We start from the raw sequence: 23,992 nt of genomic DNA, 5'->3' as shown, positions 1-23,992 counted from the left end.
ATCCAGAGTCAATAAAAATAAAGTTCTCTCTTCTAGTGGGACAAGGATTTGCTAACATATCCAATTCATGTTACAAAAATGAAGCACTTACTATCTTAGTAAAAAAGAGTTGCCCTTGAGTCACTGACTACCTGAGCTTCTACAACATCTCTGCTCTGCACATGCAAGACCACATGGCCTCACCAATGTGCTCCCTCCAGACCGTGCCCTAAAGTCAAGTTTCAGATTTCCCCTCCCCATCGCCTAATGGAAGAAGTGGTTTGCTATCTCCAAAGTAGAATGTTTTCTGGATTTAAAAGAAAAATATGAAGTTCACCCCCTCTACCCATGAGGCGCTGTACTTAAAAAGACAAAAAAAAAAAAAATAGATATGTTAAAGGAAAAGTTTTCCAACCTGCTATCTAATAAGCGAGAAGAAGAAACAACTGAATTATTTTTGTCAGATATTGAATAAAAAATACGGCTGTATCTGCCCTGTCTGTGAACGTAGTGACCGAGAGCCTGCCCCTTCCCGTCTGCATGTCTGCATCGCTACTGCGGAAAGGGCAGGAATGTCAGCACGTTCATCTGAATTCCGTCCTGTCAGTCACCCCTTCTCAGTGGTGTGCTCATACAGTGCCGTCGTGAAGGAAACACAGGAGACTCAGAATAAGATCTAATCATCTTGAAGCCTGCCAGGCCTCCCCTCTACCAGAGCCACTCTTAATCACCAAAAGGCATTTCTAAATGCCAGTCGCACATAATGATGATCTTTGATAACATTTGCAATAAAAAAAATAAAAATAAATCTTCCTGTGTTCAGACAGGTTCATTTAAATTTTTTTTCAGTTGTAGATGGATACCATAGCTTTATTTATTTATTTTTATGTGGTGCTGAGGACCGAACCTAGTACCTCACACATACTAGGCAAGCACTCTACCACTGAGCTAAAGTCCCAGCTCCAGAAAGGTTCATTTTTAAAGAAAAGGTTTTTTTAATTGAAAATTACTGATTCTTAAGATAGCTAGAGAGCCAGGGAAACAGGTATACTTGTTCTTATTTGTTTAGCAAATATTTCCTCTGGGTCTCTCTTGCTCCAGCTTGACCACCTTTATCTGTTCTTACTGTGAAAGCACATCAAAATGCTTTTTTTTTTTCCCCAGGAAACCCTATTGGCTGGAAATTTATAATTTCAGCATGAATACATGCAATAAAATTCAGTATTTGCACTAATCTGATTCACATTTAAATAATATAGTCAGACAAACAAAAAACACTTTAAACATACTGTAACTACCATTGACTTAACCAAGATTTGATGTATTGAATTGATTTATACCTTTGCAAACATAAGGAAATCCTTCATTAGTCCTCCCCATTAGAGATACCACTTTAAAAAAATAGATTTTAGAATTTTGAAAAGAAAGCTAAATAATCCTAAAGGATAGCACTGAATTTAAAGAGCCGACACCCACATCCCACATTCACTGTAGAGAAACCCATCGTGAGAAGGGCCCAGTTTCTTCACAAATCCTAGAGCAGCCACCAAACGCAGTTCTTTTTCAACCTCAAAACCTTGGTCATTCAGATTATAATAATAAAACAAAACAATGTGAGTCATGCAGGGGAAAAAAACATGGTTTCTGAATATTTAGTACATTGCTTTCATAGTAAACTTCCAGTGAAATAAGGCTGAATAAATAATTTTGGGGAAATGCTTTCTGCCCTCTTATCATGAGAGCAAGGTACCATGATAAATAACGCGGTATTGTAAATCAATTCAGAAGCAGATTTCATAATCCGTAGCCATCTATACCAAACTCATCATATGTACTTCTCATTGTATAGAATGGGACTTCAAATACATATGAAGCTGAGATACCACAAGATGCTCAAGTACTTCTGAAAGATTAAATTATATTTGGAGGAGTTACGTTCTCAAACATGAACTTCCTTTACCATGTCAGAAGAAAAAGTGGGGTGCTGGGCATAGTGTGCATACCTGTAATCCCAGCCACTCAGGAGGCTGAGGCAGGAGGATCAAAAGTTGAAGACCAACCTGGGCTACTTAGCAAGACTATCTCAGAGTAAAATAGGTTTCAAAGACAGGGATGGGGATGTAGCTCAGTGATTGAGGGTGTGCTTGACAAGTATGAGGTCCTAGGTTCAACCCCATTACCACAAAAAAAGAAACTAAGGAAGGGGGAAAAGGAAGGACAGAGATAAAGAGAGGGAGGGAGACAGAGGGATGGATGGAGGGAAGAAGAAAAAGTGGGGAAATGACTACTTTAATAAAGTCAGTGGGAAAATGCTTATTTAACAGGAAAGAGTTTAATTTCAGATACTTCTAAAGCCAGAGTACTCTTGAAGAATAGAAAATTAATCAACAAATTCAGAATTTTAGCAAAATATAATGGGTTCAGCCTCAGAACAGACTATTTTGTACTTAAAGGAGAGCATTATCTTTAGTTACTTAGTAAATTGTTGGGATTTAAAGAGGGAAAAGCTAAATTACAATGTTAATCTCCTTTTAGGGACATAATCAGCTTAAACAGAACTGCCTCATCTTAAGCAGGAGAGAGATTTTTAGAAAAATTATGGCTATCAGTTGTGTTTAGAGACAGGATGCAATTTTTCAAAATCAAGCTCCTCAAAATCCACATTCCAGAGAAGCAGCCTGGGCTTAAAGGGTTAAAAACACTGACTTCACATTATCACCATAACCTCCCAGTACATGCAGTGAGGAAATTTATTCATCACAGTTTTATGTGCCAGTAAACTTTGTTTTACACAATTCACTTTAGGTTCACCTCTGAGCCCTTGTTTTAACTGATTAAAAAAAAAAAAAAAAAAAAAAAAAAAAAAAAACCTGGGGTGTGTGGTGTAGAGAATGGAAAGAAAAATCAAACAGACATTTCTAGGTGAACTCAACCAAACCAGCTGTTTTGTGGTCCCTTCAGGCTTAAAGCTTGGCTACCTTCCCACTGTCAGCCTATCATTACCCTCAGCAGTTGAAGCTGAATTTGGGGGTCTTAGAGGCACATCCTGCAGAGGAAATGGGAACTGGATCATGAATTGGTTCCATTTCTCAGTCTGGAAGCACCTCTGTCCTGTGCTGTCTCTTGTCCAGGACACACACAGATGTGCTGATTGGTGACTGGGCCATCTCTGGCCCATACCCTCCTCCCTTGCTGCTCAGCTCACCTGATGTGCGGCCGTGTCCTTTCCATGCCCACCATTCCTATGTGCAGCCTCCTTCTTGACCAAGTGACCTCTTTACAGCTCTTGTGCAAGCCCATTCTCCATTGACCTATACACCTTGTCCATTTAAGCCACAGAAACCCTCAGGGGCTATCCTTTGCCACACTTGCACCACAGGAGCATTCTCCAGACCCACAAGCCATGTCACCATCCCTACCCTGTGGCCCCCACTTCCGAATGATCGCAGACTTTGCTTGACCTCCTATCGCCACTGCTATGGTTCAAGAAGCAGCAGCACAGTTCTCTTGAGTCTGCACTACCATCCTCAAAGCGGGGGTTCAGCAGCAGCAGGTGTGGTCTGGGGACATGCCAGAGTTCAGGTGGCAACCCCCACCAATGATGTTACAGCTCTTGTTCTCTCCCCAAACTCTGTCTTCCTTCTCCCAACCTAGAGGCTCTGTGTGAACTGCAAGGAGAGGGCAAATTGTCTCCACCTCTTCTAATCGCCTTTCAAAGGTGCCCCATCTTCTACTTGGACCTGTGCCCTTCAGCCTCACACACTAAGCACTTGTGCTGGCCCATTCTGCAGCTCACGCTTCTCCCAAGGAAGAGGCATGAGCAAGGAGCAAGAGACAGCCACAGCACTTCTTCCCTCTGCACCGTCTGCTCAGTGCCTGCTGCCCTCAGTCTGCATGTGCAGGAGCAGAGTCCATTCCTAAGGTTTCTGTCTTAACTGCCATGAGTTATGGACCCTTTTCTCTGTGTCTTCACTTTTATGACAGTGTTGCTACTTCTACTGTAGTTTTGATTAAAACTCTTGGCAACCCATACACTCTTCTAGCCACTGCAGGGTCTGCTCTGCTCCTGTGGCAGTGTGCTTCTGGTTAGGAAGAACCCTTGTTAGCCTGGCATGTCTATGCTGCCTGCACCTGTGAGGCATTCTCCATTTCCTAAACAGCTGTATCGATTGCATGGCATTTTCTAAACAGCTGTATCTATAGCAGGTCATCCCCTCTTTTAACTTCTCACTGACTGACATGACCTACTTCAGAATTGGTAGGCTGATGCTTTACAGAGCATTGCAAGCACATATCTTTGAATGTGTAAAAGAGCCTTACAAACTTGCAACATCTTTTGAATGCAATTTAAGTAATTTATTCTGAGTTACCATCTACTGTGGTGATACTACAGATCATCCATACATATACAAATACCAAGACAACTTAAATTTGCTACATAAAATTTATTAATAATTTGAGTGTCAGATCCATTGTCTGGTTATCCTATTCACTTAGGGAGAACATATTACTGTTGACCATTTTCTCATATCAAAAATGGCCGACTCATACCCATTGGGGGCACTACATGGCCATTCTTTGTCCATTGCTGTTACTCTCAGATCTGTTCCTATCAAAGCTGAAGGACTCTCATTACTTTCCAAACACCAAATTATTTTTCCATCCAACATCTGGGGAGATTTCCAAAAGGTTAAAGCCATGACTGTTCCTTCCTGGCTCATTTCAGATATGGCTAGTCGTCCTGCCTAGGTGGGAGGATAGATGAAAAGGGCAGTGTCTGATTGACCTAGCATCGAGGCTTAGGCAAGAAGGAAGGAAATGATGGCAAGGGGAACAATGTCAGCAGATCTGGAGAAACGGGACCCAGGCTCAGCTTCACGGGTGACTCCTGTGGCTGTTATTTAACATCTTTGCGTATAAATCTCTTCTTCTATAAATGTTAATGCTGACCTCCCTGAGGCCTGGAGATGGCAAATGCATACGCAGGAGGCATGGGGCCTGGAAAGAAGTGGTTCTGGGGAGGAGGGCCTGCTAGGGCTCCTGCTTCAGCCTGCCTAAGTCACCAGGAGTGTCCCTGCAGTCCCCCAGAAGGTCAAGAATTCTCCCCAGTATTACGATTTACTGTTGCTGTTCACCTTGCAATATGTCCATGTTGACGCTACACTCCAACTGCCATTTTGTTCCTTCCTTTTTCTAGCTTCCCTCCATGGTTTTAGGTATGAGCCCAACCAGGAGTGGGCTGCATAAGCTCAGGCTTGTGGCCTGTTCTGGGCTGGGTGCTGGAGGCCCAGGACTTAAGTGGTAGGGAAACACATGTGTCCAAAGGAGTCATTTTCCAGCATGTGGGTCCAATGCGCCAATACATGGGCCATGGTACCAGGGGAAGGATCCTCCTCCCTGGGAAGGATATCAGGCCAGACGTCTAAATCCTAACAAGCAGCTTCAAACCTCTATGCTCTTCAGCATCTCAGATTCCTGGCCATCCATCTCTTTGCTCTCTGAGAGTGGGGCTATAAAGTAGTTTCCTGCAACCAAGAGACGTCTCAGTGGGTTTTATCTGCTTTCCACCCCTCAGGCGTCCTGAGCTCAAGGACAGAAGGGGGCAAGAGAAAAGCGTGCATTATTGGATGATGGTGATAAGAAACTATGTGAATGTGACTTCTAACTTAGGACAGGATGAAGTTGTTTGTTTTTTTAATCTCATATTTCATGCAGGGCTGGGCTGAGGATGTGGCAGGCATGGCGTATGCCCTACGTTCACTGCCAGAGGGGGCTCCCTGCCTGCCACAGGTGAGAGCCAGCTCTGGGGTGCCTGCCCTTTATGGGGGAAGGAGGGTGGAGAGGGCCCGTGGGGGAGGGGTGGGGAGGACTGGTCCCCAGGAGGACTCCCTCAGAATCCAAAACCTCATTCCGTGAATGCAGTTTTCTCAGCTCAGAAATGAAATTGCAACAGATCCAACCCTTACGTGTCAATTATTTATTGCACCCTCTTCTCTGGGACACTACAGAAGAATGTAAAGCATGTATGCACATGTATGCAAAGCTTTTGAATCTAAATCTTGAATCTAAATCTGACTGCTTTACTTCTCTGATACTGCCCATACATTTCAATTTGAAGCGTTAACTCTATTCCATTAAGGCCTATGGACGCCAACCCCCCCAAAACATTTTTATGTCTTACTTTATAAATAAGACATTGAATTATGACCCTGAACATAATGCATTTTGATCTTTTTAAAAAAAAATAAGTTTACAATTTTCACTCTTGATTGTCAATGACATGTTCACCCCCCAACCCCACCCCTGCCTTTTCTCTTTACTGTTCAGCAAAGGTCTTACTCCTTTGTGTGTTTGGCAACTGATCTCTCTGCCACACCCCCTCTAAATTCAGAGCTCTTTTGCAAATTCTCCATGTTCAATTCATCCCACTCTCTATTTTTTGGTGGTCCTTTTTTTAAAATCTTATTGAGAATGGCCAGCCCTGCCTGTCCCAGCTCTCCACATCTTAAAGCATTAAGCACATCCCACCAATGGCTTTCAAACTCAAGTGCTAGAAATACCGTCACAAGAGAAGCGAAGTGTGGTTCATGGATTAACCCTGAAACCTTTATTTTATGTTGAAGGCAAAAAAAAAAAAAAAAAAGTTAAATCATTTAAATGCATGTCTAACTCATTCAACCTATTCTACAACTAGGTCTTGATAATGCATCCTTTGGCTCCTGTAAACAGCCGTCTGAAACCCACCCATAATATTTGCTTATAGGCTTTTCCAGCTCTGTTCCTAATGTCCTTTGCCTTCCCTCTTTTGGCAGTGGTCAGTCTATATCCGAGCCGCTGTCCGAAAAGAGAAAGGCCTGCCCATTCTTGTTGAGCTGCTCCGAATAGACAACGACCGTGTGGTGTGTGCGGTGGCCACGGCGCTCCGGAACATGGCCTTGGACGTCAGAAATAAGGAGCTCATCGGTATGTTCTCTGACTCACAGAGTCCCAGTTTCTCAGTGAAAATGCTTTCTTATGGGATGTGTGTGGCGAGACCCACGGGTGGTGACACATGTGTGAGCAGATGCCGTGCGTTTATTAGCAGCCTCATGTTTTCCAGGTCTCCTGCTTCAAATCCAGTGAACTGATGATCATTTACAATTTAGAGGGAAAGGTGGTTTTGTTGACCTTTTTCATCCTTGCAAATTAAAAGTGACCACATGCTGAGCACTTCATCCTGTCATCCTGAGTCCCTCAGAAGACTGTGTTTGCCTCCCACTTGTAAGCTGAGGAATCCTGATGGGGTACACATCCCTTTGCTCCCCCTCTCTATTTTCAGTTTATTTTGGATGAGACCATACTGAATCCTTAATCCTATTTTTTTTCCTAAATCACCACCCCATGAGATACTGAGGACCTTTTATTGTTGATTCATTGAAGAGGCAATACACTCACATATTTATTCAACAAACCTGGGTTTATAATCTACTTCACACCCGGCCAATTCTAGGGCTGGAGATTTATATCAATGAGTGAGACTAAGAGAAAGTATTGACCTTGTGGAGTTTGCATTCAGGAGGGGGGAGGGGTCCGATGAACAAATGAAGCACACAGTGTCTTAGGAAAGTTTCACAGGGAGAAATGGAGCAGAGCAAATACGGCTGTGATTGGTAAGGTTTCGAGTTCTTTTTCAATTCACAAGACATACAGTTAATCTTTCTGAAGTGTAGAGTTTTAGTGCCATTTGGTAATTCCCAGTGTTATATAACCAGGACCTCTGACAAGATCCAGAACGTTGTCACCATCACGAAGGGCCATCCATGTGTATTCAACAGCCCTGTCCTCCCCCTCCTCCCTGCCTCAGGCAGCCACAAGCTGCTTTCAGTCCTTGGGTTGCCCTGCTCTGAACCTTTCAGGTGCTTGGAGCCAGGTCATATTATTTCTTTCCTTTCCTTTGCTCAGTTTGGCGTAATCTCCTGTGTCTATTTTTGTTTCATTACTTAAGCTTTTGGAGTCAGATGCAGAAGAAAATCATTGCCTGGACTGATATTGTGTAGATTTTCCCATTTTCTTCTGTGAGTTCTGTTGTTTCAAGTCTCCTGTGTAGATATTTAATCCATTTTTAGTTCATTTTTTTGTAGATGATGTAATGTAAGGGTGCACTTTCATTCTTCTGCCTGTGGATATCCAGTTTATTGGTGGGATTTTAAATGAGAGGTCAAGGTAGGAGTGGTCAGAAGGTAACTCTTGAGCCGATACTTAAGGGCAGCAGACAGCCATGCAGATATTTAGGGGGAAGAGAACACAGGGGCAGCCCCTGCAGTCAGCTCCCTGGAGTGAGAGCTGGGAGCAAGGCTTCAAGGAACCTAATGTGTCTGGTAGGGCAGGTGGCGGGAGCCCAAGTCAGAGAGGTCTCCTAGTGCCTCTCTCTTTGTAGGTGAAGAGGCCAAGCTGGGGAAGAAGGATGACCTCACAGAAATGTGGTGGAAAACCACTGTGGTCTCCATGGACTATTGTCCTGATGGATAGGCATCTGGTATGGAGATGATTCCTGTAGGGTTGTTGGTCAGTTTAGAGAACACAGTCTGGCAGACAGAGCAGGTAACAGGTGTCAGTGGACAGCATCTGGAGACTTGGCCAGCTACTATGGCCAAAATGCAGCTTACTTGTGGCCTCTAGGGAACTGGGAGAAATAAGATATGAGTGTACCAAGGGACAAGACGCCATTCCTGAGCAGCTGGAAGACCAGACCCTTTATCTGAGAACCAGACACTTTTTCTGCCATTTCATAATACCCATCAGATCCTTCAGTGAAAACCAAGGCATTTGCAGTTTTTTAGCCATTTATTCAAATTGAAACCAAACTTCAAATCTGTATCTAGTAAATTCAATTCATCATGCGTGCAATATGTTAAAAAGTAGGAAAAAAAAAAACAGGCATGGTGGTGCACACCTGTAGTCCCAGTGGCTTGGGAAGCTGAGGCCAAGAGGAACACAAGTTCAAAGATGGCCTAAGCAACTTAGCAAGACCCTGTCTCAAAATAAAAAATAAAAACTGGCTGGGGATGTGTCTCAGTGATTAAGTGCCCCTGGGCTCAATGCTGGTACCAAAAAAAAAAAAAAAAAGGCAGGAAATCACCTTGAAACTTGATATTTATAGTTAGTTTGAGTTTAATCTAATTTTTTGTGATTTAAGTATATTTTGTGTATTTAAACTAGGTCATTAGCTCAAAAGGGCAAAGTACCCTCTCCATATACACTTTTGTTTTTCTTGGACAGATAGCACTGGGGCTTCCAATAAAATCCTCTCTCCTCTGTAACGTGGAGGAAAAATCAATAGCTAATCAGTCTACTGCCTGGGTGCTAACTACTGGCTATTGTGTGCTTGTGTGTTTTATTTCTTTTGTGGATTAAAATATAACAAAATAGTGAACTATTGATTGGGTTTCTAGCTCGTAGGCATCTCTTCTTTCTCAAAAGCCAGTTATCTAGTTCTCTCTCTGAGGCAGGAACATTTGGAGCTCCATATTGCTCATGTTAAATTAAGCTTTTACTATCAAATGTCACCAGACAGGAAATGGAGCCAGTCATTTAGAAGCAGAAGTGAAAATATCTAAAGTCATGGGCTTTATAGAATCAATAACTTTTTTTCTTGAATGAGAAGAGCTGAATTTAAAAAAAAAAAAAACATTAGATTCCCTTAGAAGAAAGAAAATGTGACTTTTGCTAACTCTTCTACTTTAAATATTGCCATTCTAGTAGGTGTTTTGTAGGGAAATGACATGAATAACTTTATGCATTGAAACCTGCAGTTACTTTGAACCTAGACCAACAAGAAAAGGAAGAGTGAATGTGGGGTTCTTCTCCCATCGGCTCTCACTGAAAGATGTGGTGACCTCGTCTGATTTCATTTCTTTAAAGCTCATCTGTATGATGACGACTCCCAATGCTGTCTGAGGTCTCATGGCCAGCATTCTGCCCACTTGTTCACTCACTGGATGTCTAATAGGCATCTCCAGAATAATATGTCCACAACTGAGTTATCCACAGACCTGATCCTTCCCCAATCTCCCCATTATAGCAAAGGGCCTGCTGCCCTTGATGTGCCCAGGAAAAGACACCTGGGGGTCTTCTTCAACTCATATCCACCCCACTTTCATATCAAATCCATCAACAAATCTGGTCATCCTCTTGGATTTTCCCAGAATCTAACACTTGTTAGCATCTTCATGGCTTTCTCCCTGGTCCAGATCTCCCATTGTCTCTCCCAGGTTTTTACCGTGGCCTCCTACCAAGTGCCTTGCAGCCCCATTATTCCTGTGTGGTTATTTGTACAGCAGCACAGTGGTGCTGCTAAAACCTGAATCATCATGCAATTTCTTCACCCCAAACCCTCCTCATCACCGTCCAAAACTAGGTCTTTGTAAGGCAGATGTGACTCTATCAGACCCAGCTCCCTGTCACCTCCCAAGACACCACATGTGGCCTCTCCACATCAGTGCCTTTGCTGTGGACCTCAGTCTCTGATTTTCCTTTAGCACAGGAGCCAAGACCCTCCCTTGGGGCCATTGAACTTGCTGCTCCATCTTCCAGGAGTCCTCTTCCCTCAACTCACTCCATTTCTTACCCAAACACTACATTCCCAAGAGACGCCTCACTGCCCACCATAAGAAGCATCCCGCCCTATCTCCTTCCCCGCGTAAGTCTTCTCCACAGCATGACACTGATCACCTTCTGATAGACGCCCCAACTTAAGGTGCTTCCACTTACCTTTACAGTTGTGTGAAAGCAATAACTCATTCAGTAGAACCTGTACTTACAATTTGAATCTTGATCTTTTCTCAGGCTAGTGATATGAAATCTGATCCTCTATCTTGATACAGTGACAGCAAGTTCCAGGTCAGCTAAGGGGCCGCAGCAGGTGGAAGCAGTCTGTATCTATAGTGTGCCGTGTTGCTGAGCTGTGATGTTCAGTAGGTTGGGTGCATGAAGTGTATCTTTGACTGACAGTATTTTCAACTTACTATAGTTTATTGTAAGTCGAGGAATGTTGTACCTATTTCTCATCCTTCTTCTCTCACTGCAATGTGAACCCATGGAGGGCCAGAAGCACTGCCTTGTTTATTTACTGATGGGTCCCATGTGCCTAGAACAGTGTGGTTCCATGTAGGGACTTAATAAATATTTGCCAAATGAAAGATGGAACTAGATTTTTCTTTTCTACCCATCATCTTCAAACAAACTCCAAGTCAGCCAAATAATAATAAAGCAAATTAACTAAAAGAATAACTAGGGAAAAGGGGTTTTATGTTAATAAAAATAAAAACAGGTTATTTCCTTCTTAAAATATGAGATGCATGGAGACACTCAGAATTTCAGAAGGAATCCAGTTTTTCCATCATTGTTTCTGGTGTTTACAACTGTCCATAAATTATTTTGTAAGTAAGGGGTTAGGGTGGGCTGGCTGTCACATTGTGGTCACAGAAAATCTTCCTTAGGCTCCACTATCTGAATAGCTCCTAAGAAGCTATTGAACGATAATCACTCTGCCCTGTTAGGTCTAATGAGAAGCCTACAGCAGCACCAACAGGAATGTGACTTGCTCTACCTCTCCATTATCTTCCTCCTGGGGCTGTTCCCATGGTGCTGTGTATGTCTCTGTGATAAGTGGTAAGTATGCTGTAGAGAGACGGATGTGCTCCGAATGATGTAGCACAGTAGCTGAGGTTAATGTACATCTGCACATTTCTTTGCAAACTTCAAAAATGTTAATTATCCTTCTGAGTAGGGAAGACTTTTAAAAAGAATGGCAATAACTAGCTTTGGTGAGAAGGCAAAAAGGCTGTACAATACTGCGTCACTTCAACAAGTTTAGCAAGTGCCACCTGTTTCAGCACTTGGACAGTTCCTGATCAAAACTGCAGGCCCAATCCCCACCCTCCACCAACAAAGAAAGAAAAAAAACCTAAAGCCTGACAGCACATATGAACTTACACTTGCTGACCTCCTACCTGTCCTTGAAAGCCAGCTTCTGGTGGCCCCTACAACCACCCCTTCCCCAGACAGATCTTTACTTGTTGAGAAACATGTTTTCCTACTGAAACTTCTCCTGGGACCCAGCAATGGTGTATCACATCACAAAACTATTTCGTTTATCTTAGGTTTCTGTTGTGTAATTCTATCTTCTTGTTGCCTCTTTTTTTTCCACGTTTGTGTCACATCCTCCCCACTAAAATAATAAGCAGGGAGGGTCAGGTTAAGGTTAGAGCTAGGATTCAGGCTGCATGTAACTGATATCCCATAATGTCTGGCACTCTGCTGTGTCCATAACAGGCACTCAGAACACATTTGCTGAATGTGTCAGCTGGCAGATGAGTAACATGGGTCCCTATTATGAAGAGCAGATCTAGAGGATGTTTGGGACTCCCAAGTAGGGAGAGAAGGGCAGGGTTTATGTGGATGTGTTTCAGCCTCTTTCCACAGGGTCTAGCAGCAGAGTAAAGAAGCTCAGATGTTCTCTCAAACCCAAGACTCTAAGAACTCATTCTGCTGCTGCTTAGAAGAGGTTTGAGACTGGGGGAAATAGTAAAGCTCTCTGTGTGTGACTCAGTCCCTGCCAAAGCTCTATGCTGGACACGCTGCTGCAGTGACATTCCCAGAGCCACAGAGCACCCTCCCTTGACTTCTCTGGGTGGTGGTTGCTTGCCACACTTTGTGGCACGTTGGTCAGGACTGGGATGCTATGAGCATCTCTCCAGCTGCCTGTATGTCTCCCTAGGCCTAAGAGAGGAGCGTGCTCAAGGTGCAGCCCAGCCCTGTTGCCCTGGTCCTTTTGCCTCCTCCTTCTGGGTTGGCAGGACTCCCCTCCCTCTATCACTATTTGTATGGTTGGTTCTCTACATTTGTGATGAGCTCTGAGAGAGGTTCTCTGACATCCCCCTGCATGTTCACATCTATGCGCCATCCTTCACATTGGTTAACCATCTTTTCACGGTGTCAGTGAGCTGAGCTTCTGTCCAGGCAATCTTCCCCTCCCTGTTGGAGTTGTACTCCAGCCTCAGTGGGACACAACCAGATGCTGACTTTTTCTGGGGTCAGGATGCAGCTCCCTGCAATATGCCCCTGCAGGGAGGGTAGAAAAAGGAACCAAAGTCTCCATGTGAAGTCAGCAGTCTGCAACTCTCACTTACCCACACTATTGAGTCACGAAAAAAATAAAGATAGTTTCTTGTGTGGAGTTAGTTACTTTTTAAGCAGTCAACCCATTGCTCTTCTCCCTCCACAGCTCTCAGATCACCCTTTCATCCTTTCTGGGGGTTCAGGGAGTAGGAGAAGAAGAGGAGATCTCCCTAACATTCTCTCTTGCCCCAATCTGTTTTAAATATTCAGATAAAAGATGTTTATCTGGCCACTCAAAAGACTGCTTCAGGATGAAGAATGCTGGTGATATCCAGTTCTGTCTTTAACTGAAAGTTCAGACTGAATGAAGAAAGTGGAAATGCTGTCCAGGAATGACAACCACACCTTCCCCAGACAGATCTTTACTTGTTGAGAAACATGTTTTCCTTTGGAGAACGAGGATGGTGGGGAGACAGAGGGGAAATCTTCATCCTATCAGTGCTATCCTGAATGCTGCATAGCTTTGTACACATTGCCTTTCATTTGGAGATCCCACAGCTGAATTTTTAAGAGGTATTTTATGCAATTCTAGACCTGGAAAAGGCTTATTTTTATTCAAACTTTGAAATATATTCTTTGCTCAAACCCTTAATCATGCACAAGAGCATGTTCTCTGGGGAACCAACAGATACCTGCAAATGCTTCTCAAGAAATAATTCCTCAAAGTCTGCCTGGCTTCTGCAGCCCAGGATTGAAATAAGTTCCAGGTATCATCTGTCTGCCTGTGGAATACCATGTTGCCTGCACAGCATCTCCTGGCAGAAATGGAGAGCAGAGGGCTCTGAAATCTCAGGGCTTCCTACCAGTTAAAATAGATGCCATGTGCTTTATTATGTTCCCATCTTGTGCCAGTAGGTTTTGTGTGGCAAAATCCCCTGGGGTATGGGCATCCTATTGAGAAACTGACCCCTTGTGGGTCACACATCTCATGTCACCATAGGCACCCTCTTTCCCTGTGCTTTTGACCCTGGTGAATTTGTGCCTGGGGAAGACTTGAGGCTCTGGAAACCTCCATGCCACCCAGGGAGGGAGGGTGCTATTTTTATTCCTGAGGATATGTAAGCTTCACTTTATTAAGTAGATATGAGGACATTTTTAGAAACATACCTTCTCTGCTTTTCAAAACATGCTCTTGAGCCCAGGGCAGATGTTGTTTTAATTAAAACATATGCAATTTCAATTAGTATTTTAAGAAGAAGCCTGATTTCCTAGACAAGGTGATTTATCAGAGCACTCTGCTGGCTCTCCTTAATAACTTGATTTTCACAAGCCACATTTGAACAGACGGAAAGTGCTGTACTTTGGCAGAAACTTCCCATCTTCTGATGAGGTGTCTGTGCTGGAGTGCTCTCCTCCTGACCCCAGAATCTGATCTTACCAGTGCTCCCTCCCTTTTCTGTGAAGCCATGGGTCCTTTGCTAATTAACTTTAGACACCTATTGGGGAATTTTGGCGGCTGGGTCTGGCAGATAAGAATTCCTTGGAAGGGGAGTTGTAAATAAATCAAAGAGCCAATAATTATTTTATTAAACAAGGCTTTAATGATTCATCCCTTGGAAATACTCTGTAAGGGGAAAGGCAAAATTGAGAAATTTCCAGTTGATTCAAATTCAGGACCTCAAACTCAAAGCCTTCAAGAGAGAGACAGAGACAGACACAAATACAAGAGAGACAGAGGCAGAGGCAGAGAGAAAGAGATCCATTCAGCTTCACTTTGACTATTTAGGTATTTATTTTCTGCCTGGCAAACAATTTCAGAGGACAAGGTTTAGAGAAGTGGAAGAGGAGAAAAAGAAAGGGTTCCCCTCGAATACCCCAAACAGATCTTGAGAATCTAAAACTGGAAAAGAGGATTTAAGCAGGATAATGTTTTTAAATTGTATTCCTTTTGAAGTGTAAATTCTCCCCCTTGTGAAGGAAATAAAATAAGGAAAGAAGAAAAGAAGAAAAGTCTTAATCGTGTGGCAAGAAATTGCAAATTTCACTCTGGAACAGGAAAAATAATGGATTAGGAAAGAGTTTTAGTTTAAAGACAATACTCTTTTAAATCATTCTGACTTAAAATTTGGTTGTGTTTATTATGCTGCAATAACTGAGCATTTCGCTAAAAAAAGAAAGGTGTAGAATGAATTGGACATAACTTTCCTGTGTTCTCGTATGAATACATGACCAGCGTAACTCCACATCACGTACAGTCAAAAGAATGGGAAATCGTACACCATGCATGTATAATATGTCAAAATACATTCTACCGGCATGTGTAACTAAAGAGAGCAATTTAAAAAAAAAAAAATAAGAATGGTGTTGGCTAGTGCCCTAAATCTGTCTGGCCAGTGGTTCTGCCCAGAGGGGACACAGGGCAATAAGAAGAGTGGACACCTTAGAGAGTCAAGCAGCCTGAGCAGGAGGGAGGCAGGAGACCTTGAGCCAGGGAGGAGCTGAGAGCTTGGCAGTGCAGCCCTGCAGCCCCTGGGTAGGGAGGCCCAACCAGGATACTGGTGTGTGAAATGACTCAGACTATAGCAGCAGTTCCTGCTCCAAAGCCCAGTGTGTCCATCTGCAGACAAGAGTAAAGGAACATGTAGGGAGAAAAGAGGAGAGGCAAAGAATCTAGCCCCTCCTCAGAATGTCCTGAAATTTTTTTGTAGAAACTTAGTAGAAATTCAGAGGTTTTTTTTTTTCCTATTCCCTAGAAAGTTCATGAAAATTTACTGCCTATCAGAGTAGCCTGGTATTTTTAAGATGTAAAATAAAATTTTCTATTCAATTTTGTGTATTTCATCTTTAAGCAATGTCAGGAAAAATGAATGACTTTGTAGAAAAGAGTAATTTTTTTTAAAAAAGTGGTTTTTTTTTTCATACATAATGTCCTTTGAGTTCCAGATTGTATCACCTTGGTCATTTGGTACAGGCAACTGAACTTGGGGAGTACAGGCTGGGCTGATGCAGACAGATGTTAATGTGCAATGTACTGCTTTTTAATTAAGAACCAGTTATATTGCAACATCACTGAGGAGGTTATTCAATGTTCAAGATAGACCAAAAGACAAAAATCCCCCTGGCCCTCACCTTGAGGCCTGAACAGTTTAATTTACTTGTCAGAAAGGAAAGTTATGGCCATGAAATGGAAAGTGGATGTATTAAATTTTTAATTGAATATTAAGTTCACAGACTAATACCTGCAGCGTGTGTATGAGTCTGGTTCATTTTAAGAGTGACCTTCTTTCTCTGGAAATGTTAGAAACCTCATAGTTCTGACTTCCAAGTCATCATCAACTTTACTTGTCAAACTCTAACCCAAGCCCTGGTTCCCTGCTTTCTGCCATTTTCCAAGTGACCAGTGCATGGAAACTGATTTATTCCTTCGTCTTCATTATCCCCATGCATTGAGTCCCTCCTGGTGTTATACCGATGCTTCATTGGGGTGTTTCTTGTGTTCCTTACCATTCCTGTGCTTTCCCCTTCCAGTTCCAAGTCCACAGTAGGTCAAGTCCAGTGCACACGTGGTGTCCTACCTCCCTGACCTTCATGAAGGCCTTCAGTTAAGGGCTACTCCTGTTCTCCTGACACAACATGAATCTTGCTGCCTGGTTTTTATTTCAACAGAACAGTTTTTCTGAGAGCCTTGGTGATCCACAGCACCATAAGCATGTGATGTCTTTCTTCCAATCTTGCTCTAAGCTCCTCGCCACATTTAACATACTTGTTGATCTTGTTTCTAAGGCTTCCCTGGTTTTCTTCCTGCCCCTCTCTTCCCCGCTCCCTGGGCTCTTCCCCTCCACTTCACCTCAGGGCGCAGTGGCGAGTCTCCTCTCCTCTCCATCTGTACACTGCAGCCGAGAACTCACCTGTTTTATTTCTAGTGCTCTTCATTTTTTTCCTGCCAGCTGAGTGTAATTCATGTAAATTTTGTGTAATTTCTGTTCTGCCAGAAGAATGTCCTTCTGCAATTTCGTATAGCACAGGTCTTAAGGCTGAATTCCCTCCGCTTTTTGTTTGTTGTCTGAAAATATCTTCATTTTGCCATCAGGCATTCAGGGTATTTCTGCTCTATAACATTCTGAGATGGCATTTTTTTTTCTTCTTTCAGCTCTTTAAAATCTCCCTTGCATTGTCCTGGGTTTTCCTTTGCTTCTGGTGAGGACAGTCCCTCTGCTGTCGTTCCCCTGCCTCTGTGTTTTTATGTTACCTGCTTTTAAGCTACAGGGTTGTGGTGCACTCTAACATTTCTCCGACTCCGCTCACTTTCCTCGTTCTGCGACTCCAGTTACAAGTGCATTCCACTGCATGATACTGTCCTGGAGGTCTGGGTTCCTCCGTTCCAGGTTTTGCATTCTTCTTTTCCACTTTGTGCCTTAGCTTTGACAATTTTCAAAAGTCTGTCTTCAGAGTCACTGGTTCTTTCAAGTGCTGTCTTAATCTGCCAAGGCCGACATATAAATCCTTCATTTCTGATATTGTATTCTCTAATTCTGGAATTTTTATAGTTTTCATTTCTCTGCTGAATTTGTACATTTTTTTCACCCATATTGTCCGTTTTTTTTTTTTCCACTAAATAACATAGATAAAGTCCTCTCTATGTATTCTAACCCCTGGATTGCTGTGGCTTTGCTTATAAAACTATCTTTCTTCTTGTGTTCATATTTTCTTGCATCTTTGCATGTCTTGTTATTATTTTTTTCTTTTTTATTTGTTCTTTTTAGATATGCATGAGTGTATTTTGACATGTTACACATGGAGTATAATTTATTCTAATTAGTATCCCATTCTTGTGGTTGTACATGATGTGGAGTTTCATTGGTCGTGTATTCATATGTGAACATAGGAAAGTTATGTCCAATTCATTCTACTGTCTTTCCTATTTCTACCCCTGTCCTGTTCTTAGATGCCAGGCATTTTGTATTAAAAGGATATAATAGACTAAATTAAATAATTTAATTCTTCCCAGAGAGAACAGCCTATTTCTTCTAGGGGGTGGCTGAGGTGGTAGGGTTGAGCTAATTAATGCATATTATAGCTCTCTCTGGGCTTTTTGCTCAGCCTAGTTGTATCTTCAGTTAAACTCACTTTTGCACTGGGTTCAAACATTTCAGGAGCATGATCGGTATCTAACCTACCGTGGGACTTGGAAGCTGAGCACCTACGATTTCCAGAGCTTTCTCCAAGCATCACCCTCCAGCTCAGTCACCCGTTATCTGAGCCACAGGCCACCTCCCTCTCTTCCTCTCTCTCTTCTTCTCCCTCCCTGTCTTCCCTTCTCTACTGCAAAGTTCAGCTGCCAGCTTTGGGGATCAATACATCACCTTAATTTCTCAGGCCTTAAATGATATTGTTTCCACTGACTCGATGCATTCCCGATTCTCACATTCCTAAGCTCAGAGCTGCCTTCCAGCAGCCTCTCTCTGCTCCCCACTCATCCTGTTGCACTGCAGCTCCACCAACTCAGCTGTTTCCCCACCTCAACTGCTGCTTCCCCTCCTCCCCCCTCCCGTCCTCTCCTCTCCCATCTTTTCCCAAGCCCGAAAACTCTGATTATTGCCCTATGTAAACTCATGCTGTGCAGACGCTCATGGAAGTCCACTCAATTCAGGAAGAGTGGGGTCATCTACTCAGACAGGCTAGTACCACTGCAGGAATAAGAGTATCTGTCTCTAGTTTTACTTTTTATGCTTCTTGGGAGACCCCTCACTCTGCCTGGCATGGTGTGAAGGTGAAGATGGTTCTGCAGGTGGTATGGTTTCTGGGCTGCACTATGAAGCTCCTGGGAGTGTCCGCTGTGTCTTCCTCATCAGCTGCTTCGAGCCCCAGTGAAGGGCTGTCCATGTGCAGGATTGAAGTGTCATTCCAATGTGTAGTCAGTTGACATCTCAACGTTATGGCCTCACAAACCAAGATTTTGGTTGTCATATGTAGATTTTCCTTATCATTTTAAATCAGATTGCAGCTATAACATCTAGCACAGCCTCTTTTGTAATTGACACCTATCCACCTTCACCTTCTTCCTTCCTTACCTTGAACACACTACCACCCCATCTCTAAAAAACAGAATTTAGTACCTATTTTTTTTTATTTTGCAAACCAAAGTTTTTTTGTTTTTTTTTTTTTCCAAATAGTACTTTGATGTACTTTTTGAAGAACATGGTTCTTAACTTTGATGTATATTGGATCCCATCTCCAGGGACATTAAGATATACTAGCTCTTATCTTAAGGCCTACTCAGGAATTCAAAAATATCCCAGTTGATAACTACTGATTTAGAGTCTGTAAAACCCATTGTAAATAGAAACAGCCTGCTCATTTTCTGAAAAATTGTTTTCTTCCAATTTTGAATTGTTTTTAATGGGGAAAGCTTAAAACATGTATTTTTCTCTGAGACATTCCATTTCTTTGATCAGTAAAAAGATAAAAATTTTTCTCCAGGAATATTCTGATCCCAATTTCCTCCTTATCTTACTGCATGTAATGAATAATTAATTCTAATTGAGTAGCCAATTTTAGCCAGCATTACCACTATTGGTATTAATACCTACAGTTAGAACAAAGTTTAAATTGTTGTTTATATATAATAGGAATTTCAAGACAACTACTCCCCTTTTTTAGTATAAGCTTTCACAATACACCCTTGGATGAAGATATCACAAGCCTCTACAGTTTAAGGAGGATTCTAACTTTATATTTCCACTTAATAAAGCCCCTTATGTTGAAAGACCAATTTAATTAAGAGTACGGGCTTAATGAGCTCATCGAAAACATTAAATGTGAGTGGCTACCAACGGCAGCCTCAGGCTGGGAAGGCTGTGGGGAATGCCTCAGCCCCCCGTGGGTGAAGATATGAGGCATCCAACTTGCTGTCCAGCCCAGGAATCATACAGGTGACCAGCATGGTTAGCCCTCCGGGCTAGTGTCCTTCCCTCAGCTCCAGTCTTAGCTCATCTCTGGAACCAGAACCTCTCGTTTTTCACTCCACACTCAGATATTCCTCCTCACACTTTGTTTCATGGCTTCTTTGAGTGTCTCTGCTTAAAGGTGGTTGAATGAGCAAAGGTGAAGAAAATAGCTGGGCCGTGTCACAGGCCTGTAATCCCAGCAGCTCAGGAGGCTGAGGTGGAAGGATGAGGGGTTCAATGACAGCCTCAGCAATTTAGCAAGGCCCTATCTCCAAATAAAACCTAAAAAGGGCTGGAGATGTGTCAGTGGTTAAGATGTGTCAGTGGAAAGGAAGGAAGGGAGGGAGGGATAGAGGGAGGGAGGGAGGAAGGATATATGCAGAGTGATACTTCGAGATACAACCTTGCCTCCGACCATTCCCCCAAAGTGCTGTGGTATTAGCATTACGTTTCCATGAGCTACTTTCCATGAATTAAATCTTCCTATCACTTCTGAAAAACAGTTGTCCCCAATATCTACAGGGAACTGGTTCCAGGACCTCCCTGCTCAAAAACCAAAACCCATGGTTGCTCCAGTCCTTTGCATAAAGCAGCATAGTATTCTCATATAACCCATGCGCATCCTCTTCTACACTTCAGACCCTCTTTAGATTACTTCTGATATCTAATATGATATGTAAATAGTTGTTCTACTCTATTGCTTTGCAAGTAATGACAAGAAAAAGAAAGCCTTGCATATTCAGTACAGATGCAATTTTTAAAGACATTTTTAATTCTTAGTTACTGAATTCATAGATTTGGAACCTGAAAATATGGCCGGCCGGCTAATCTCCTCCTCCTCCTCCTCCCCCTCCTCTCCTCTTCCTCCTCCTCCTCCTTCTCCTCCTCTTCCTCCTCCTCCCTCTCCCTCTCCCTCTCCCCTTCTCCCCCTCTCCTTTTTGCTTCTACCTTGTGCCTTATGCCTGGATGAGTTTGAACTGTGCTCTTGGTTTATGGAGGCAAGGCAGTATGTGTTTTGAGTTGCTTTTGAGTCTTTGAGACAGGATGTTTTAGAAGCATCTCCATCTAGTATCTAGTCCCCTTCCCATCCCCTAACACAGGCATGGCATGCAGATACCTCTGGGCTTTGGTGAAGAGGCTGCCTCAGATGTAATACAGGAGAGAAGATAGTTGGTGCCCTTGAAGGTCAAATCTTTGGCCCTGCTTTTTTCTACTGAACTAAGGAATGGCAAACGATGAGGAGACCCAAGAAGTGATCCCACTGTGCAGAGAGCCTGATTTACCCATCATTAAGTGTCACCTTCTGTGACAGCTCACTTATTTCTCCAAAATAATGCTGAAATCAGCTTCCTTCCTACTGATTCCTGCTACTGGCCTAGGCTAGGGGAGAAGTAGAAGGTGAAAGAGAAAGTTGGTGATGGGTATTGGCAAGGATGTTTGTGGAATGAAGAGGTATCATTTCTAAGACTCTTCAGAGGGGAAAATTGAGGAATTACTCAACTACTTTCCATTAGGTAAGGGACTAGAATTAGCTAAAAGCATTTGAATCACAGATTAGAGGAGCTCCTCTGGGATCCACATTTCAAACTTCAAGCATGTGACAGTGTTACTATGGATTGGATAGTAACAATCTCTGAGTAACAATGAATACTGAACATTCAGTAATTAAGTGCAATTTGCAACAAAGCCCATCTTAAATGGGTAAGTGACCTCGTGTGTGTAAACATGATTTCTTCCATGGTAATTAAGCACAAATTGGAAGAGACAGAGTGAGTCGGGCTTAGTCTTCTTCCCACTTTGGTTTAAGGCAGTGCATAGCTTCTCGGTTTCCAAGCTGGCTTCAAAGACCACCCCAGGCCCCCCAGTGTGGGCTCCAGGCAGGAATGGGACACAGTGGAGGATTTGGAGGTGTTAAGAGTGGGAGGGACATTTTGCAGACAAGAGTCAGTAATAGCCACAACTGCAGTGCAGATCTTCCAAACAAAAGTTGAATAAAGAAACTATAGAACTCAATAACACAATCAATAACTTAGACTTAACTGACATATATAGAATATTTCAACCTGCATCAAGCGGATACACTTTCTTCTTAGCAGCACATGGATCCTTCTCTAAAATAAACCATATACGATGCCATAAAGCAACTCTTAGCAAATATAAAAAAGTAGAGATACTACCCTGCATTTTATCAGATCATAATGGAATGAAATTGGAAATCAATGACAAAATAAAAAATAAAAATTACTCCAACACCTGGAGACAATATGCTACTGAATGAACAATGGGTTGCAGAAGACATCAAGGAAGAGATTAAAAAATTCTTAGAGGTAAATGAGAACATAGACACAACATATGGAAACCTCTGGGACACTATGAAAGCAGTACTAAGAGGAAAGTTCATTGCATGGAGTTCATTCCTTAAAAGAAAAAAAGTCAACAAATAAATGACCTCACATTACAAAACTCAAAGCCCTTTAGGAAGAACAAATCAACAACAAAAGCAGTAGAAGGCAAGAAATAATTAAAATTAGAGCTGAAATCAATGAAATTGAAACAGAAGGAACAATTTTAAAAATTGACAAAACAAAAAGCTGATTCTTTGAAAAAAATAAATAAAATTGGCAGACCTTTAGCTACGCTGGGAAACCAAGCAGCCAACTCAGGAACCTGCCCGAAAGGAACATAGAAAACACAAATCACTACCTAGGCCACATCCAACTAAGTACGGAGAGTGTGATTGAAACGCGTCCAGATTTTGCCATTTCCTAGGTTCATTGCTTTCCTTTAAGAATTGTGCTGAATTTTCAGGAATGATTGCTGCGTTTCTGTCGGCTTTGGTAAGACAGAGTGGGATGGTTTTTAGATCATGGAGCTGACCGAGCTGGGGAGACCCAGGCTTGGGGAAGGGATCTGATAGCCATAGGTCAGCTCTGGCCATGTTGGCAAGGACAAGAGAGGACCACTCTGAGAACGGACTTAGGGAATGCGAGAGGAGGAAGGCTGGGGTCAGGAAGGGGATGGGATGTGGGTGTACCTGCCTGGAGGGAGGCACATCTCTGGTGACCTCTGCCTCTTCTCCTCCCTCCACCTGCCTCTCAGACTCACTTCCCACCCGCAGCTGCTGAGAACCAGTCTCTGTTTTCTTCTGGAGTCTCCAGGTCCAGGGCTTTCCTATCTACATACTTACCTTGTCTCTGCTCAGATATCCAGTGACTAGATTCTCCTCTCTGCTTGTTTCTTTCTAAATTCAAAGGCATGTGAGACTCCTTGTTTTAAACCCAGTAAAAAGTGGGATCAACTAAGTACCTAAGAACAGCCCCATAACAGGGCTGAAAGGAGCTGGGATCTTAACTTAGAGAAAGGGAGAGGAATGGGATGGAAGGGAACAGACCCTGCTATAAACATCCTGGGGAGGACACATATCTGTTCATCCCAAGCCCGCCCCACCAAGTGGCCTGAAGTTCTGAAGTCTTTTTATTTTTCTGTCACTGGCCTCTCCTGGGTCTGGTGCCTGTTCCTGATATTCTCCTTGAAAGGTTTTGTGGTCTTGTCCAGGATCCCCCATGATGGCCAAGGGTAGCCTGACCATCCAGGCTGCAAGGGGTCTGTGTCTGTTTATTGACAGCATCAACAATTGCAAATCCTTGACAGAATGATTAGAGGCTGGGAGCCACAGTTTATTTTTTGCTTGCTAACTTTCTAAGACTGCTGTATAGTTATTTGCTACTCCTTTACAATGTCATTAAAACTGACGTATATCCTTTTAAAATATGTCTAAGAAATCTGAATATTGCAGTGGTTTTATATCCACCATCATCCTCTTTAATAATATGTGAGTAAATGCTTCATTAATGTTAGAAATTCAACATTGTTTATTTTGCTCCTTGAACATATGATTCTCCCACATTCCTCCAAATTTTACCCTGATTAATGTCTCTTATGCTTTAAGGTCTCTGATTGATCATTGT

General features: G+C 42.7%; 1 protein-coding gene across 2 annotated transcripts in view; it reads left to right on the top strand.

Moving 5' to 3' along the window:
* Ctnnd2 (catenin delta 2) overlaps positions 1 to 23,992 on the top strand; it is a 706,435-nt gene that overhangs the window by 599,548 nt on the left and 82,895 nt on the right. The window contains exons 15-16 of one of the 2 annotated variants that reach the window (XM_077795424.1): positions 5,695 to 5,769; positions 6,792 to 6,942. In XM_077795424.1, coding sequence (XP_077651550.1) covers positions 5,695 to 5,769; positions 6,792 to 6,942 — 226 coding nt within the window. The remainder of the gene's footprint in view (positions 1 to 5,694; positions 5,770 to 6,791; positions 6,943 to 23,992) is intronic. The other variant, XM_077795427.1, reaches the window with a different exon arrangement.

Source organism: Urocitellus parryii, chromosome 1 (genome assembly GCF_045843805.1).
Source record: "Urocitellus parryii isolate mUroPar1 chromosome 1, mUroPar1.hap1, whole genome shotgun sequence".
Lineage (NCBI taxonomy): Eukaryota > Metazoa > Chordata > Mammalia > Rodentia > Sciuridae > Urocitellus > Urocitellus parryii.
This window is presented reverse-complemented; position numbering and strand designations above follow the sequence as displayed.